General features: G+C 39.1%; 1 protein-coding gene across 1 annotated transcript; it reads right to left on the bottom strand.

Moving 5' to 3' along the window:
* Nucleotides 1-5,575: 5,575 nt before the first annotated feature.
* On the bottom strand, nucleotides 5,576-5,968 carry LOC149829306 (uncharacterized). The gene has a single exon (XM_090017248.1). The coding sequence runs from the start codon at nucleotides 5,966-5,968 to the stop codon at nucleotides 5,576-5,578; it is 393 nt and encodes a 130-aa protein (XP_089873374.1).
* Between the last annotated feature and the right edge of the window lie 7,168 nt (nucleotides 5,969-13,136).

The raw sequence follows: 13,136 nt of genomic DNA, 5'->3' as shown, positions 1-13,136 counted from the left end.
TATGATGCCAAATGAACATGGATGGATCAGAGGTGCTGCAAAAAAAACCGGTGGAAAGCAAAAAGGAACTGAGTTGATCAAACCATGTCCGAGAGGCTTGACGAAGACCATATAGAGCTTTCTTAAGACGACAGACCTTATGTGGGAAGTCCAAATGCTTGTAGCCAGGAGGTTGAGTCATAAAAACTTCCTCATGAAGAATCCCATGAAGAAAAGCATTCTTAACGTCAAGCTGGCGTATATCCCATTTAGCCATAAGAGCAACACTAAGGACTAGACGGATAGTGGAAGGCCTAATTACTGGAGAAAAAGTTTCATGGAAATCTTCTCCTTCGATTTGAGTAAATCCCCGAGCAACGAGTCGTGCCTTGAGACGTTCGAGAGAGCCATCTGCATGTAGCTTGGTTTTAAAAACCCATTTCGAACTTACAATATTGACTTCTGGAGGTTTATCAACAAGATCCCAAGTATCATTTTTGGATAAGGCTGCAATTTCTTCATCCATAGCAGCTTTCCAACCAGAATGCGAAAGAGTTGCTTTCACGTTATGTGGCTCTGTAGGAATGGTGGGATCAACCATATGTAAGAGAGCATATTTAGGGTTAGGTTTATGAATACCATGCATGCTTCTGGTGACCATAGATCTTGTAGAATGCGATGAACCAGAGTAAGCTGTAGATGACGGTGAGTGATGAGTTCCATCATCATGTGGAGAAGGAGATTCATGAGTGGCTTCATGAGAGACATCATGTTGTTGAAGAGACGGCTCAAGAAGTGTTGACGGTCCCGGAAGACTGTTGGCTAAAGTGGGAGAACTAAATGAAGACAACTCAATAGATGTTTCATTGAGAGAACTAGTGAGCTGCGAGGAAGGAGAAGGTGAAACAATTTTGGGGAAACTCTGTTCATTCTCCAGTGAGAAAGTAGCAGCATCTTCTTCTATCATGGTGTGTTGAAATAAGGATCCTGGTTTAGCAAAAGGGAAAAAATCTTCATCAAACACAACATGACGTGAGACATAAATTTTGCCAGTTGGAGGGTAGAAACATTTATAGCCTTTATGTTCCATGTCATACCCTATAAAAACACACGGTAAGGATTTGGCATCAAACTTGTTCTTAGTGTGGTGTCGAAGAAAAGGATAACATCGGCACCCTATGATTCTCAGACTTGAATAATCAGGGTTCTTTTGATACAGCTGAAAATACGGCGTAGCCATTCCCAAACTTGATGAGGGTAATCTGTTAATAAGAAATACAGCAGCCGAAAAAATGTCAACCCATAAATTTTTTGGAATATGGGCATGATATATCATGGTAAGACCTAATTCAGTGATGTTGCGATGTTTTCGTTCAGAAACCCTATTCTGTTCAGGAGTATGTGGGCATGAAACTTGACGCTTGATTCCATGTTCATTTAAGTATCGCAAAAATATAGTACTAGAATATTCACCCCCGCCATCACTCTGAAAAATTTTAATGGATTTTTCAAACTGACATTGGACCATTTTGTGAAAATGTTGAAAAACTTCCAAAAAATCACTCTTTCTCTTTAGAGGATAGAACCAAGTGAATCGACTATAATCATCAGTGAATATCACATAAAATCTATAATGGTCTTTTGAAATAACAGGGGCTGGTCCCCAGAGATCAGAGTGGATTTTCATAAAAGCTTCCTTGCTTCGTTCATTATTGGTCTCAAAAGGTAAGCGACATGCCTTCCCGTACTGACAACTTGAACAAATATGAGACTTATTTTTATTCCCAATAACCGAAATAAGACTTCTATTGTGCAGAAAAGAAACCGTCTTGAGTTGAGGATGTCCAAGGCGCGCATGCCACTGTTCCAAGGTGGTCTGACGAAATCTGTTGGCGAAGAAGGCCACTGGTCCATCCTATATGGAGTATAAACTCCCTTTTTTATTTCCCATCGCTACTATTTGCCCGGTTCTCTGATCCTTAATATGACAACCAGAAGATGAGAAAACGAATTCATAGGGAAAGTCAGATATAAGTTTACTAATAGAGAGCAAATCAGCCTTCATATCTGGAACATATAAAACATCCTTGAGCTGTAGGGAAAGAGGGTGAGTTAAAAGTTCAGTGTCTTCTGTATGAGAAATACGTAATCGTTCTCCATTCCCAATTATAACAGAATCATGACCATTATATGGAGTTAATTTAGACAACTTACCAGCGTCGCCTGTCATATGTGATGAAGCACCCGAATCTGCAAACCATTCATTGTCTTGAGAATCAGCTAAGGATAGAGCTGCAAGGGCTTTAGGCGCATCATCCATTTGATAAGAATGATTAAATCGATGATAGCAATTAAGGGCAGAATGATTCCTTTTTCCACATATCTGACATTGCATTCCGAAAAATTTGTTCTTATTCTGACTGGTATTTTGAGGAGTGTTGGCTGAAGTTTTGGACTCATTGGCAGCACTTTTATTGAAACTGTTTTGTCCTTGATGAAAACCTCTACCTTTACTATTGAACTTGAAATTGTTTTTTCGTTTATTGGACTGACCTTGATTTGCATAATACGCAGCTTGTGGTGCAACATCATACAAGGTAGTTCTTGTTTCATGACTTTGCAGCAGAGGCAAGATTTCACGATATGAAGGAACCGATGGCTTGAGCATGCTGGTGACGAAATTTTCGTATCCTGGCCCTAAGCCTTGCAGGAGCCAAAAAACTTTGACCTTATCTTCTACAGGTTTGCCTATAGTGGCCAGATCATCACATATCGTTTTAAAACGACTAATGTAATATGTGAGAGAGTCTATCCCTTTCTTAACAATGGATAGTTGTTGTATTAAACAGAACTCCCTCACTTGTGAATCTTGAGCAAAGGAGGTGATCAGCATTTCCCACAATTCTTTTGAAGTTTCAAGACCTACGACAAGGCCAAGAACTGACTCAGATAAAGTGGCAGTGATCCAACCTTTAAGTAATCGGTCAGATTTCTTCCAAAGCACATAAGAAGGATTAACGATAGCCTGTTTTTCAGGCCCTTCTATGACAAGATTTGGTGACGGCAACTCTCCATTGATGAATCCTTGCATGTCTTGGCTTTCGATCAACGCAAGGATCTGGGTGCGCCACAGCAGAAAATTTGAATGGTTAAGCCTCAATGAGACAAAGTTGGAGATGTTCAGAGCAGCAGGATATGGATATGATGAAGCTGGAGGAAGCTGAGCCATCGCGCAAGCCTGAGATGACACACAAAACAGAGGTGTCTCAAGAAGAACGATTCTAGGATCTGGAATGAACAGTGAAAAAAAATCACTGTTGTAGCTTTGATACCATGAAGAAACAACAAAACCACACAAGAAACTATTTATGTGGTTCGGTTTTGGAATAGAACCTACGTCCACGGTGGAACACGTTTACCCTTTCTCTATTGAACACACAGAAACTTTGTACATGGGAATATGCATTTGATAGCATATTTATATACAATGAGGCAGGATATCTTTCTATGTATATCCTTTTTCAAATCTCTTATCGTTATCCACATCGACAGATATGGATGATTTGTTGGGATTAGGATGTATATCCTGTTTGTGATGATCCTGAGCCGTAAGAGGCAACTGTGCTGGCGTAAAATCTTTAACAGAAAGCTGATCTTTGCACTTTGGATCTGGATCTTCAATATGTATAACCATTTAATCTCATTTATCACCTAAATCATCTTTATTCCTAAGGTTATTAAAACCCTTCATTTTCCATCATTAAAATTCTTTGATTATCAAACTTTTATTATTTTTTTTATCTTCTTTAGCTCTCCTTTGACTTGTAAGTTCGCCTGTGGGAGAGATTATCTGATGTTGTAAAGTAATGACACTCTTAAGATTCAAATCTAATTGTATCTTAAGAATTCAACATGAACAAACCCAGTTTGCATCTTTGAAAATCCATAAGTGGGGCAATTGAAGTTCTAAAATAGCTATCTTACAATGTGATTGCACCAAAATATGTGCCACTCCATCTTTTTAAATGACACCTGTCTGACTAGTGGGGCTGACTTTAAACTGAACAAGTGTCGTTCGACATTTTTTCTAATCTACGGTGGTCACAAGAGGAAAAGAGAAGAAAGAGACATTTAATAAACGTCTTAGGAATTAATGGGAAACAACTCCCATGATTATCGTCCATTGTAGGACCTTTTGATTAAAGTAGGTGTTTCAAAGAATAAGATAAAGGTGATAAATGTGCTGGGGTGCATTTATCTGGAGGGATGTCTTTTCTCACATATGAGTAGGTAGAACCATGTGAACGGATGATAAAAAGTTGGTTAACGGATGCTAACAAAAAGTTCGTCAACGGATGCTAGTGTCAATCACATTTTGATCTTAAGCACATAATGTGAAGAGAGAGAGAGACCCATGTGACATGGCTAGGGCGAAAAGGTTGGCCTTTGGATGCTAGTGCTTTAAATCTTAAATTGATATGTATCACGAACAAAATACGAAAGTTGCTACCTGGCATCCTGTCATGCATCCGTTGGGAGATATTATTCGCTAATACTTTGTATATAGCCATTAGTCATGGAAATGAGAGAGCCGAAAAAAGATCAACATTACCACCACTCAACAAAATGTTGAACCCACGAACCAAATAGGTTAGAAAACAGAAATAAAAATATAAAAAAATAAGAAGTTAAAGAAAAAAAACTATAGACAAATAGCAACAGAGAACAAGGCCAAGCTCAATCAAGATCCGCTGGACTAAAAGGAACCATCGATGAGTGAACATTGATCGGAGGAAAGAAGAGGTCTCTAAGATGCAGACGTAGAATCACATATACATCAAACATGATTTTATGGACAAGATTATTAAGGACGATCAAAATTTGATGAAAAATAGCATCATTGCGCGCCATCCAAACAAACCACCCAGCAGTAAGCAACCCAAACATAACCCAGGAGTAGATCGAGTGCGAAAAACTTCTTTTTGACAATTACGTTCGAAGATCTCCACGTCCTATTAAAAAAAACCACAAAGGTTGGGCAGGACCAGAATAAATGAAAGGTCTTCAGCAGCTTGACAAACCATAACTGTGAGTTGCAAAATTAACCAAGCCAAGACTGAGATCTTAAGGAAGAGCCTTTAGCCCATAACACACACTCATGAAACCAACTGACCCCCTGTGAGAGAGAGAGCATATTAAAACCTAATCAATTAAATCTGTGGAGTGTTGGGATCAGGTGCAATCTCATTGCACCAATGCAATGTGCCGCTGCAACTGATCACCATCCATCAGCTGTTCGGCTTAAATCTTAAGATACAAGTTGTTTTATATTCCCAATCAAGTCTACTGTGTATGACTTTGGTTTCAATCATTTACCATAAGAGGAGAAGCAAATCTTCTTTTTTTCTCAATCTCAAAGATTTGAGTTTGAGCTCCAAATTGAACCAATCCCAATAGAAAACAGAAGACGACTCTGCAGATGCAGGACTCATTTGAAACCAAGAATCAAATTGGAAATTTCTATATACAAAATCTTATCAATGGGGATTTAAGGAAAACGGAGCAAGAGAAACAGAGAACACCACTATCTTCATCATCATCTAGCATAGCTAGAGCGGAAGCTTGTTGTACTTGAGAGTGCAGAAGAGGATGAACTTCTGTCTTGGTCCATCTGGGGTGCGGTGTCGGACCTCAGGAGCTTCTTGGATGAAGAAGACTCCCCTGATCTTCTTCTCAGCATTTGGCGCATGCCGTCGGCAACCCTCACAGCCGGATTCGACTTGAACTTCCTGCAGAAGGACATGTGTGCCTTGATTGCTTCTTCAACCCCAAATGTGGCCTTCCCTTTGATTAGTTCATCACTGACTGCCTCTGCGCACAGTCCACATAGCCATTTTCCACTGAATTTTGCCTTCACCTCTGTTATGTAGTCCTGGGTGCAGTCCTCTTTGAGCCCACAGCACTCACACTTCACTGATTCAATCTCCATTTGGGATCCTGACAAAAAGTTGTTTTCATAAGAATTTTTTTCTGACAAAGAACTGAGAGCACTAGAGGAAAGGTTTTTGTGCCTTGAAATGATGGAAGATAGTTTTCTCATTTGGAGTATTTGTCAAAGTGTGCATTTATTTGTAGTTAACAAGAAGAGGAAAACTGAAATGGGTCTGATTATTTGATAACTCTTCTAGTGAACTATTGAATCTATATATAAGCCACAAACATTCTTTCAAATCAAAGAAGCCATAAGTTACCAATGATTAATAAGACGAGACTTTTTTAACTTGGGTTTGCTTCTAGCTAGCACCCCTTATATAAATAAGATGGGTTGTTGGAATTGACATTGGTTCTGTGTTTTTGAAAGTCTTGGGTTTACACTTTAAAGATTGTAACATGTAGATACTCCTTCCAGAACAACAAATTAATTGAAACAGATAACTAGCCTTTCTAATGAATTATTTACTTTCATTAAAAAAAAATTGAAACAGATAACTAAGATACCCGAAAGATTGCAATTTAAAATTTTGAAATTTTCACTTGTCTATTTTTTTGGTTTTACTTTTTGAAATGGTCCTTTTGGATGACCGGAAATAAACTGCTTTCTCTGTAAGTCCAGAGTTTACAAGTGAAAAATAGGAGGAAGATGCACAATAAAAATATACAAGTGAAAATGAAAAAAAAACTGCTCACTTCATTCTATACAACCACCTATAATTGAAAAAGAAGTACCACAATAACAAGGTTTTGAGCGTTTACTTATTTCAGATGTCCGTTTTCTACTGAGATGGTTGCTCTGAATTTGCAAAGGCTGATCTCTGAGGCGGTGTAGAGTTGCTAGAGAAGGGTGAATGAACTTATATAGGAGAGAGAGAGCAAATGAAATGGAAATTTATAAATGGGAGGCCCCTTAATTTCCTCCCAGTTCTGCGCCACACAGGTTTACAAATTGAGGCAGAGATGTTGGAGAGTCCCAAGGTGGCTTTTTCCTGCATTTAAAACTGTTTGTTTGGGAATTTTGATTCCTGCATGGGTCCAAATCTGATGTCATCTCTGCTGTTATGACCTTGGTACTAGTTTTTTATCATTGAAGATTTGCTTTTAACTATTTTACTTTTGACAACAGGATTGACCTTTGTGTTTTCATCCCAAAATTACAGCAAATTACAGAGTAATCCAGAAGCACTGCAGAAAATCAGTACTAGTGTTTTTAGGCAAATTACAAAAGGAAACACCCACAGAATCACCAAAACCACCAAGTTTTACAAGATTGCACTTATTGGAGGTTTTATGAATGCCCAAAAGTGCCCCTTGAAACTCAATGATTGAGAAGGAAAAAAACCTGTTGCTGTGACTTTAATTTTCTTTTCCTTTCCTTTGACTGTAGTTAATGATAGTATAAAGCTGCTTCTTCCACTCCAAGTTGGAGTAAGCTATACAGAGAAATTATGCTCTGTTCTTTATCTACTGGAGAATTGTAACACTTATTCTTGAAAAGTAATATGGCACCAACATCACTCTGACTTCTTCTATGGTGATGCTAATAATGCGCCATTATGGGAGTTTTTCGATTGAGTTTACTGAAGATCTTACTTCTATTATACCCACTTTTAGTTCTGTTGCCTGCACCCTGGAGAAACAGATTCTTGGTTCAAGTGTTAATTCCTTTATGATTTATTTCACTAAATTCACTGGATGTTTGTCTGTAAAGCTTCCATGTGGTGTTTTAGATGCAAATTCAAATTACAAAGAAAATGATTGAAGTTCACTTCAAGTTCTAAATATTTTCACAATGGAACAATCACATTAGCCTCATATTTATCTCTAGTTCATGGTTTTAAGGGAGAACATCTCTGTGTGTCTGTGTGTGTGTGTACCCGCACACCTCCAATTTCAATAACCTTATGGAGATCGATAAAAAGAGATTTCCAATATCAAGAAACTTCATTTTCATATCAAGAGAAGCAAGCTTTCCTTTTCATCTTTTTTGAAGTGAGTTTCTCATAAAGCTTCCGAAGGATAAAAGAAGGGTGTAGGTTCACAGTTTGGAAGCGAACTTTTGTAGTTTTAAGAAGCTTCCAATAACTATGATCTAATCACTCAACTTTTGCATTTGTCCTTGTTAAAGAAGAGCCCCTTCCCTCATGCCCAAATTCTTAACCAAACCACATATGGTGTGCTTTACATCCCCCCTGTCCTAGACCAGTCTCCTCTTATCCCTCTCATCCATCTCTACATCACGTTTCCTGACTAGCACAAGGCAGGCATTTCAGGTTGTCACCATCCTATTGGCCATTCAACATCTGGCATGGCACCCGTCGCACATCATCAATGGATTAGAGTGGATGCACCAGCTCTGTGGGACAGATGGTGCTCCAAAGATCAGGCTTGATGTTTTTAGTTGAATGAACTCTATCTCAATGTTCACACCTATATTGGATGGGTATTAGATCCATTTAGTTTCACCCTAATGTTTACAATTTAACTGAATACATGCATAAATGCAGGGAGATGTGACTGGACCTGAATGCCCAAGGCCAAGGGTCTCATGAACTAGCCAATTAGGGATGTAAACTGTTCGGATTTGGGTCGGATCTAGGAATTACCAATTCCAACTTAATCGGGTTCGGATTAGAATGGAAAAAGATAAAACTAAACCCACATCTGACTAGCTTTAAACCCGGTATTCACACTTAATTGGGTAGGGATTTTAGTCAGATTCGGGTTTGAAAGCAAAACCTAATACCAAACCTGGATCCGATTATTAATCGGATCCATTTTGGCTACCAAACCTCCATAATGGACTCGGATTGGGGTTCTACCCGAACTGTTTACATCCCTATAGCCAATCCAATCAATGCAAGCTACCGGATTACCGCTTGGGATTGGGCCATATGGCAGCACATCAATCTGTCACAGACCCCACCATCTGATTCGGGGTTTGCATTTGTTAAATATCAAAAAAAGCAATCGGACCGGATCAACTTGCACAACCTAATCATGTAACAGCTGGGTTAGTATCAGTTGTCCGGATGCGACTTGGCCATTTGGGTCATGAATGCCGGAATAATGAGAGACCGGACCTTACTTGGGTCCCCAGTAAGGTCCATCATTTCAAAGTTAGGTTGCAATACGCAAAACATGCTCATCTCAGCTCACCAAGGGTCCAACCAAGCTGTTAGACCTCCATGTTATGGGTTCAAACCCATCACCACCCAGTTTTGTCTGTTAACTTACCTACCATCAGATAAAAACTGAAACAAAGGTACATAATTTTTTTTTCTATTTGTTAATGAGAAAACCATATCCACCCTTCAGGGCTCAATGATTTCCCACATGGGGATTGCTGGATTGCTTATCTTTAAGTGTGTATAAAAACCATTGAGTTGAGCAATGAGTGTTTCTTATATTAAATGGGATCACATGCACCCCACATGCATCTGTACTGCTCTCCACAACAATACTACTAAATCTTCCCTCTCTTCATCAAACTAATACTTCCTTAGATACCCATTTTGAAATCACACCCCAATCATTTGAAACATTGCTCCATAACTTCCACCATGCCAATGCCTGCAACAACCAGAGACTGAAAAAAATTGTGAACACAGTCTTAAAAATGGAGAAAGGAACAAATTCTAGATGATTTTCACGTATGCGAGAATAACCTAATGGAATTACAGCACTTCAAAAAGAAGTACCATGAATTAAGTACTAACCATACAAGATTATCTGCATCAAACTCTTGAGTAAAACAAAAGGGGAGAGCAGGATGGGCCCCTTTTTTAAGCAAGGAAAAGCTGGGGCCCAACATATGGATTGGAGTCATTAGTCAGCACACTAGGCCACCGATTCTGCAGGTCCCCACCATGTGATAGGCTCGTTTAGGCTGAAAGAGTGACAATTGATGACAAAAGGTCCCCTCCCTTTTCTCTACAAAGCCTGTCCTATAATATGAGACGCATAAAAAAAACCGAGCTATATTTTCCTCGTATTTACCAGAAGAAAACAAAGAACAAAAGAGTTGGTGATGATCCAATTGATTCCTTCCACGTGTAGTGCAGAAAAATGGTGTCTCCACGCTTGAATCTCTGCTAAACTTGTCGACAAACAGTGAAGGAATATTCTCCATGTGAGATCAGGATAGCATATGGGCTAGCAGTAAAAAGGAAAAGTGGGTAGAATGGTTAATCTACAAATGGAACAAACCAACCAGCACCAAAGATGTCAACCATTCCAAACGGTATTCTAGCAATCACCACAGTATGTGGAAAAAAAGAAAAAGAAAAATGTGTTACCCAATTGCAAGAACATGACATTGTGCATATTGACATAGCAGTCCACCATAAACTGTTCATGAAGTTGATAAAGTGATTCGGCATAACACACAATGACAGAGACATGGGAACAGGCAAGATGATCCACCTTGACTTGGGAGACTAGGGTGAGTCTATCATGGTTGGCATCATCAGAACTCGGTATCGTGTCAGTCACTCCTGACTCGGTGACTCAGGTGAGTCAACTCATGAATACTGAGCCACATTGGACGCTGGATGAATCTGATCCTTTGCTGTCTTGCGTTATCAGTTTGAATCACATTTGATGCATAATAAATTTGATCTTCTGTTTTCACATTTGACGTTGGACGAGTGCCAGTCGTCATTGGTTTACAGATTGAGTTGGCCCACGATATTCGTGGAACTGAATATTCGTGGCTCACGATATTCGTGAGACCCAATATCGTGAGGCTCTATCTGTGAACCCTAAGACTCCCCCTCAAGTCGGAGCATGCAAATCTGTAACGCCCAACTTGCGAGCAAGAAAATTAAATCGATCATTGTCAAGGGGTTTCATGAAGATATCAGCTAACTCAAAGTTGGTGTGAACATGAGCCATGGAAATGAGACCGGCTTGAATCTTGTCGCGAACAAGGTGGCAATCAAGTTTGATATGTTTAGTACGTTCATGAAAAACCGGTTTGGACGCAATGTGAAGTGCGGTGTAATTGCATGGACTGAGGATAATCCAAGTTCATGTAGAAGTGCTTGTAGCTACATAAGTTCACATGTTGCAGCAACCATAGATCGATATTCACCCTCGGTGGACAATCTTGATACAATAGGCTGTTTTTTATACATAGTTGGTGCATGAATTGACTAAGAATGTGAACTGAATAGACAATATCAGGTCTTGTAACTGTAAGATATATCAATCTGCACTAAGCGACAATATTGGGTTGGATCTTCCAACAATACACCGTGATCAACAATCAAATGAAGTTTTTGATCCATAGAAAAATCTGTGGGTCGAGCTCTAAGAAGGCCCAAATCATCCAAAATGTCCAGAGTATATTTTTGTTGACTTAAAAAAATGCCCTCGGGTGCACGTGCAACTTTGTTGCCCAAAAAATATTTCAAATTGCCTAGGTCTTTGAGATGAAATTGTGTGTGTATAAATGTTTTCAAGTGGGCGATGAATGGTTCATCATTACCTGTGATGACAAGATCATCAACATACACCAAAACTGCTGAAAATTGAGTCTCCATTTTGTGAGTAAAGAGGGAATAGTTCACCTTGGATTATAAAAACCCAACCGTTTTTAATGCAAGAGACAACTTGCTAAACCCGTTGCGGGATGATTGCTTCAAGCCGTAGATCAATTTTTGAAGCTGACACACTTGGTTCTCCTCTCACTTCGAAATCCCGATGAAAGTTGCATATATACTTTCTCATCAAGGTCTCCATGTAAAAATGCATTGCTTACATTAAGTTGATGTAAGTTTCACTCTATGATGGTAGCACATGCTAGTAAACAACGCATAGTAACGAGTTTTGCCACTAGGGCAAATGTCTCGTGATAGTTAAATCCCTCGATTTGAGTGTAACCTTTGGCCACCAAGTAGGCTTTTTACCGCTCGACGGATTCATCTGCCAGATGTTTTACTTTATAGACCCATTTGCACCCAATGGGTCACTTATCTAGTAGTAGGGACATGATCATCCAAGTGCCATTGTATTCGAGGGCTTTGATTTCTGCAAACATTGCATTTTGTCAATGGGGTCTCTTTACCGCTTCACTATAGTTGTGAGATTCTCTCTAAGAAATAAACAACACAAATGAATGATAAATGAGAATGAGTAAATTTGTGAGTAGGTAAAAAGTTGGCAATGGGGTATGGTGTACCTGAAGAGAGCCGATTGTTGGAGCCGGGCAAAGTACACATGGGCTATGTATAGGCAGATGAACACACATATTTAGAGAGATAGTTGGGACTCTGGTGTGTTCGGACAGATCTACACACAAGAGCAGGTTATGGTGTAGGACTCAGACAAGGAGGAATTGGAGAAGTTGGTGGAGTTATGTCATCATGAGACTCATTAATGAAACCAATTGGTGTGACAAATGGTGGATGAAAATCAGTGATGGGTGGCATAATTGGTACGGGTACGACAAATTCCTTTAAAGGTTGGGTTGGAATGGATGTTTGAAAGGAAAACATGTCCTCATGAAAAGTAACGTCACGACTAGTGAAGATGTCATGATCGTCTAGGTCATAAAGGAAATATCCACGCTGCCCAAATGGATAACCAACGAAAATGCAGTGTTTGGCTCTTGAGGAAAATTTGTCCTTGGATGCATTCAAATTGTGAGTATAACATAGACATCAAAAAATACACAAGTGATTATATTGTGGTTTATTTTGAAAAAGAGTTTCATGAGGCATTTTGTTGTGCAAAATGTGAGTGGGCATGCGGTTAATACGGTAAGTTGCAATGAGAATGCATTATTCCAAAAAAGTAATAGGTAAGTTGGCATGAAATCGCAATGCCCGTGCAACTTCAAGGAGATGACGATGTTTGTGCCTGACTCTAGAATTTTGTTGGGGGGTTCCAACATAGGTTCGTTGATGATCTATACCATTTTGGTAAAAATAAATTTGAGTCACATGTGAAAGAAATTCTGCTCCAATGTCGGTGCAAATTTTCTTTACTTGTGTATTGAATTGGGTTTTGATCATGACAATGAATTTGGTTAGAAAATAGTATGTTTATGATTTGTACCTTATTAAACAAGTTCAAGTACAATACGAAAAATCATCTACTATAGTAAGAAAATAATGTGCACTTGTGTGTGATGGTATAATATAACCACCCCATATGTC

This window comes from Nuphar pumila, chromosome 9 (genome assembly GCF_984573655.1).
Source record: "Nuphar pumila chromosome 9, dmNupPumi1.hap1.1, whole genome shotgun sequence".
Lineage (NCBI taxonomy): Eukaryota > Viridiplantae > Streptophyta > Magnoliopsida > Nymphaeales > Nymphaeaceae > Nuphar > Nuphar pumila.
This window is presented reverse-complemented; position numbering and strand designations above follow the sequence as displayed.